The following is a 6140-nucleotide window of genomic DNA, read 5'->3' on the forward strand; positions in this document are numbered from 1 at the left end:
GGGAATAACAAATATTAGCTAATATAATTATAATTACATACGTTTATTGAATAACAAAAATGTTACTTATGTATAAGATTATATCCGCCTAACATTTCATTGAAAATGATGTTTTTGGTATATACGTTTTTTTTTTTTTTTTTTTTGGTCGACAATGTCTGGTGGTATTTGCTTCCATGAAAGAACTACTATGATCACGGAAGCTTTTTCTTTTTTAATTAAAAAAAAAAAGTAAACTCATTTTTCTGTAGTTCTGAAAAGTATAAAAATTCATTGAACCGCTCAAAAGAGAAATTTGATGTTTGGCCAAAAATGTATATATTTAACTATTAGTTATCTCATATTTTAATACTTTTAATCATCTTTTGAGTATTATTATATTACTTTATGCTTAATATTATATTTTTATTATGTAAAAATAAATTAATGTGAAGATGAAAAGATTTAAAACAAAATTGAATAAAAATGGAAGGAAAAAAAAAATGAGGAAGGGGGACAAGAAAGGGCACGCTCCATAGACTTTGTCCCCCATTTGACAACAAAAAAAAAAAAAAAAGGCAAAAGAAACAGTTGAAATTGAAGTTGGAAACGTATCTGGCAGCGATGAAAAATAATTGTTCACTGGAAATTTGCCTTGGTACGACGCCCAGGGCTGCCAGGCTTATTTTTGGCTGTTTTTCCTCTTTCGGTTTGGATTTGATTTTTAAAAGTTCAGGCCTTTTAATATCCTATAAATATATATTCTACATAATCTTTACATAACTTTAGATCTAGAGAGAGCTTGAAGCCGCCGTGGAGGCCGGAGTTATAGAATTTTGCCTTCTCTTTTCTGTAATACTCGTTTTTATGTTTTTATTCGGATGATTTATTATTTTTCTTCCATATCTATATGAAGCTACACTCTTTAGTTCTAGGGCTTTGGCTCAAACATGAAAGTTGACGTTTGATTATTGTTTCTATCTATTAAATTTTCATATTTTTGGGTTGCTTATTTATTCTTATACTTAATTGTTTGATTACTTGATCACTAATTGAACACTATGTGAGGTGCGTGAATTGGACTTAAGAGAGGAAATTCACGTACGTAATAAGAATAAATAGAGTTTGTTCGACATTATCGTTTCGCTGTTGAGGATAGAGATATATCCTTTAGTCCTACTTAGTTGAACACGAAAAAATAAACGCGTTCTTGTTATCTCTAGCGACCATAGAGATATAGGCGTTATAGTAGCATCTACATGCTTTTGAGTTGTTCAAAAGAATATCGTAAAATTACAATTAACCTGTCGACTAGTAACTCATAGGTAGAATGATTTGAAGACTCAACTGAATTGTTAGTGGTCATAGCCCTAGATCTATCTCTTCTCCGATAAAAATCCGCTCTTTCTTGGTTGAAGTTCATTATTTGCTTTTTTTTTTTTTTAGTTAGTTTATAAATATAATTTGGATTTTATTTGTTGTTTAGATAATTAACATTAATTTAAGTTAGTAAATAATTAATCATAAATCCCTGTGAATAGGATATCTAGATTTTAAAATTCTATATTACTTGTGCGACCGCGATATAGTATTCTCTTTCTTCATCTGTCACCTATCTTAGCCTAGGAGTTGTTGATTTGACCGGTCATCTAACTTGCTTGAAATTTTTATCATGGGTGAGGCACAACCAACTGTGAAGGGAGTCCGGAACTAAAATGCCCCCAAAAAAATCATTTTGAACCAAAATACCCCAACAACAAAAAAATGTTACAAAAGTACCTTTAGCGCAGTAAAATACTGCGCTAAAGCACTTAACAAATGTGACTAGTTAAATGCTTTAGCGTAGTATTTTCTTTAACGCTATAGTATAATCGATTCTTGAGTCCTTTAGCGTAGTAAAATACTGCGCTATAGACACTTGTCTCTCATCTATAGCGCATTATTTTACTGCACTATAGACACTTTCTCTCACCTATAGCGCAGTAAAATACTGCGCTATAGGAGTCCACTTTAAACCCATCGGGTTCCACCACTGGTCCCTCCAGTGGTTAAAAAAAAAAATTGAAAACGCCATTGAAGGCAAAACCGAGGTGGTCCCCACATCCAAAAACGTCATTTTCTATTAAATTTCATCCGGAAAGTTTAGATTCTCGGTATATTCAAGTTGAGGAGCAAGATTATAAGTTTGAATTTTGGGAAAAAGCGGCGTACAAATCAATTAAAATAACTCTACAAAAAATCTTCGATTAAGGTTTTCTACTATAAACTTTTGTTATTATTTTGTTATATACATTATATTCTAAGCATGCTTAACATTTAATCCTTGCTATTTTCCAAAAAAAAAAAAATCAATATTTTTTTTTGTTCTTGTTCGGACTGGGCAGTGGCTTTTGCCACTGTTCCGATTTTTTTTTTTTTTGTTTAATTCATTATTTGTTAAATGTTTATGAATTGTTAATTTGTTAAATGTTTATGAATTGTTAATTTGTTATATGTTTATGAGTTGTTAATTTGTTAATTATTTATGAATTGTTAATGAATTATTATTTTGTTAATTGATTATTTGTTAAATATTGATTATGAATTTATTAGTTGTTAAATATTGTTTATGAATTGAAAGAAGTTGATTGATAATGAATTATTATGTTGTTAACACTTTGTTTGGATGATTGTTATGTATTGTTTTGACATTTATCGTATTGTGTTGTATTGTATAGGACCAAATCAGTGGTTACATAAAATAGGACCTTTCGTCGTTACATAAAAATAAAATTAAAGTAACAATCAAAGCAAACATTGTATTTAAACTAACAACATAATATAATACAATAGGTAACAACCATCCAGACAAGTTGTAAATGATTATGAATTGTTAATCTATATAATTTTAAAAGCGTGAATATATATGTTAAATAAAAAAAGATTATCTTAAAAAGAATAGTTAAAGTTCTTCTTTTCATAAATATATAAGCTAACAAAAAAAATGTAAAGTTTATAGGAAAATATGTGGTCGACGAATATACTCTTTTAGTTTAATTTTATCGTAGTTGTGTTGGCTATTTGGTCAACTAAAAATATATCACATATTCAAAATAGAGTTCTAAACAAATATTACTGCTGAATTTCGATTCTCAAACTAATTAACTTAACAAGTCTTTTCCATCACATAATTCAAAAGTAATTAACTTAAAAGTTTTTGCCATCACATATGTGTCCTTACTATCACATATTAAATTTACTGCATATCCCATGTTAATTATTCACAAGATATAATACTACATAATTCACATATTCCCTACAAATTATTAATTAGTTAATATAATTTATCTTTCATTTCAAGAATAATGACTAATTTAGTTTGTACAGACCGGACTCTTTCATGGATCCGAATGTTCCCCCTGGGCTCGATGTTCCCCCGGGACCCGATGCTCACCCTGGGCCTGATGATCACCCGGGGCCCGCTGTTCACCCGGGGCCCTCTGATAGATCAGTATTGTCTTTTCAAGACAATCATAGGTCAGACTTATTATGGGCCCGTACTATAGGGATATCTACTAGGCTCGAGTCCCCGTAGGGCCAACGAGAGAGCTTGGACTCTTTTACGCGGCCCCCCCCACCCCTCGTCTTGGAGATATTGTTTCGGGGCGGCATCTACCGTTGCGTGTCCGTTGGTCGGGTACGGCATGATTGGGCGCTCATCACGGCCATGGTTGAGCGGTGGAGCCGAGACACATACCTTCCATCTTCGCCTTGGTGAGGCCACGATTACACTTCGGGATGTGGAGGTCCTCTTTGGATTGCGGGTAGATGGAGAGCCACTATACACTCGGTACGAGCCTTCTCTAGTCGGATGTGGGCGACGAGTTGACTAGGCTCGCCCACTTCGTGCCCGATGCCCGAGGCCGATTTCAGGACAGAGTCGGGTTCAGATTAGTGCACTCTGCACTTATTTGGAGGGTCTGGATCCGGTTGAGGACGGCACCCCGCAAGACGATGTTGATCGTCATACCCGTTTGTACCTACTTATTATATTCGGGGGCATCTTGTTCCCGAACTCATCGGGTGCCTTTGTTAGCTTACGTTATTTGGTTTTCTTGGAGCATCTGGACCGCCTGGAGACTACGGTAGGGGTGGTGCTGTTTTGGCGTATCTTTACAGATGCCTGTGCCGAGCGTCCATTGGTGTTGTCAGAGATGTGTGTGGATTTTTTGCTCTTCTCCAGGTAATATTTTAAGAGTGCCTTCCTTTAATATAGACAAACCTCTTGAAATGACGACTTAAAAATCGTATTTTCTAATATAAACGGTTATGGGCATGGGAGAGGATGCTGCCTTTTCAGCCCGTACCTAGGCATCACCTCGAGATTGACATGCCTTATGCGAGGAGGTGGACAGTGGGTTTTGACCGGGATGTGGATACGCACCACAGTATTCTTCCATTCCGGGACCAGCTTGATCACATGACGGACGATGCGGTAAAACTATTTAAATTTACATTAATAATTTAATTAAACGTCTTTTCGACTTGGTGATCACTGATTTGTATTTATATGTTATGCAGCTATTTATATGGACGCCGTACGCTGCTATATTAGATGGTTTGCCGGCCTTCTGTAGGGCAGGTCAGGGGGTTTGGAGGTCGCGGTGTCCATTGATACACCTGGACATCGTAGAGGAGCACATGCCCGAGCATGTCTTACGACAGTTTGGGCATACACAGAGTATACCCCCTGACGTCCGTCATGAGCTCCGACACTACTAGCGGGACGATCGGGCTGCCGTTGATGATGATTTTCTGGCTTTCATGGATGTCCAGCTCCACCGTTGGGAGAACAAGTTAGGCACTTTAGCGGTGGTCGGCCATTTGACTCCCGTTGAGCATTACATGCGCTGGTATCATCAGATCACACGTCGATTGATCGGCAACCAAGCTTTGCGTCCCTCTAGAGATGTAGGATACTTAGCACTCGCGGGGCAGTACGAGGCATTGGTAAGTTTATCGTATTTAGATTTATTTAATTGCATTAATTGTTACGTTTTAAAAAATAATTTTTTTTTCTGTTGAACACAAATGCAGCTGGTGGCCGTACAGCGTTTACGCATCTTGGGGTTAGAGCATATGCCTTATCCTGGGCTTGCGGGGCTTGCGGCGGAGATGGTACGGATATCGGAGGATGGTATCCGGCAGGCAGGCGAGATTAGGCGCAGGGAGGAGCCTGTTCCGGAGGCTGAGTATCAGGCAGCGCCAGGAGGAGGACCGGGTGCTCCCAGAGGAAGAGGTCGTGCTGGCAGAGGACGCCGTGCGCGTAGAGGTCACGGTGCTGCTGCTAGAGGACTTGGTGGTGGAAGACACCATCTGGTAGATGAGGCCAATCCCATTCCAGAGGGCGTTCACGGTCTAGTCCATCCGCAGCCGTTCCAGGCCAGTGGTAGCTCACCTGGGGACTCACCTACGTTTACGCCGGCGCTCTTACTTTCTGAGATACCCGGGTCGTCATCACGGTAGAGCCGAATGCATACATGGAGGAGCGTGATAACGTTGATTGGGCGGCGTTACGCGCTTCATTAGGCGATGAGCGGCTTTGTGAGGAATTTAGATGGAGCCAGGATTCTTGACTTCGATGAGTTTTTGATCCCGGATCGTATTTAAAATACTTATTTGTTCATTTAAATTATTTATTTTAAATATATATATGTTACTCATTATTTAGTAATATTTTATATTTTAGGATTCGGCGCCAGCGGGTCCACCAGAGCCACCCACTCAGGCGTTTTCTCATGGGTCTGCCGAGCCAGCGGTGTCTTCCCATATGACTACCGAGCCACAGGTAAGCTTTTTATTAAAATTTCTTTTATTCAATATAAGGTCAATATTTAATATATATATTTGATTATTTAAAGTACTTATTTTAAATATGTATGTTACTTATTATTTCGTTTTTTTGATATTTTAGGATTCGGCGCCAGTGGGTCCACAGGAGCGACCCATTCGGGGATATATATACATTCTCATCAACTTTTTTGAAGGCAGAGGTGTCTTCTCATGAGACTACCGAGGCGCATGTAAGTTTTTTACTTAAAACTAATTTTATTCAATATAAGGTAAATATTTATTTAATTTTTATAACCTTTACTTGGACTTCGAACAGCATCTCGTCCAGG

General features: G+C 37.6%; 1 protein-coding gene across 1 annotated transcript; it reads left to right on the forward strand.

Moving 5' to 3' along the window:
- The first annotated feature begins 4290 nt into the window (after positions 1-4290).
- Positions 4291-5522, forward strand: LOC132044539 (uncharacterized). Its single transcript, XM_059435042.1, has 3 exons — positions 4291-4453; positions 4540-4968; positions 5056-5522. The coding sequence occupies exons 2-3, from the start codon at positions 4783-4785 to the stop codon at positions 5482-5484; spliced, it is 615 nt and encodes a 204-aa protein (XP_059291025.1). The 5' UTR covers positions 4291-4453; positions 4540-4782; the 3' UTR covers positions 5485-5522.
- Positions 5523-6140: the final 618 nt, after the last annotated feature.

The sequence above is a fragment of the Lycium ferocissimum genome, unplaced genomic scaffold (assembly GCF_029784015.1).
Source record: "Lycium ferocissimum isolate CSIRO_LF1 unplaced genomic scaffold, AGI_CSIRO_Lferr_CH_V1 ctg473, whole genome shotgun sequence".
In the NCBI taxonomy this organism is placed as follows: Eukaryota; Viridiplantae; Streptophyta; class Magnoliopsida; order Solanales; family Solanaceae; genus Lycium; species Lycium ferocissimum.

Excerpts from the sequence above, each read along its gene's own strand:
- LOC132044539 (XM_059435042.1), top strand. The coding sequence starts at position 4,783 with ATGGATGTCCAGCTCCACCGTTGGGAGAACAAGTTAGGCACTTTAGCG. Across the intron at positions 4,969-5,055 it reads CGGGGCAGTACGAGGCATTG|CTGGTGGCCGTACAGCGTTT; the intron begins GTAAGTTTATCG and ends ACACAAATGCAG.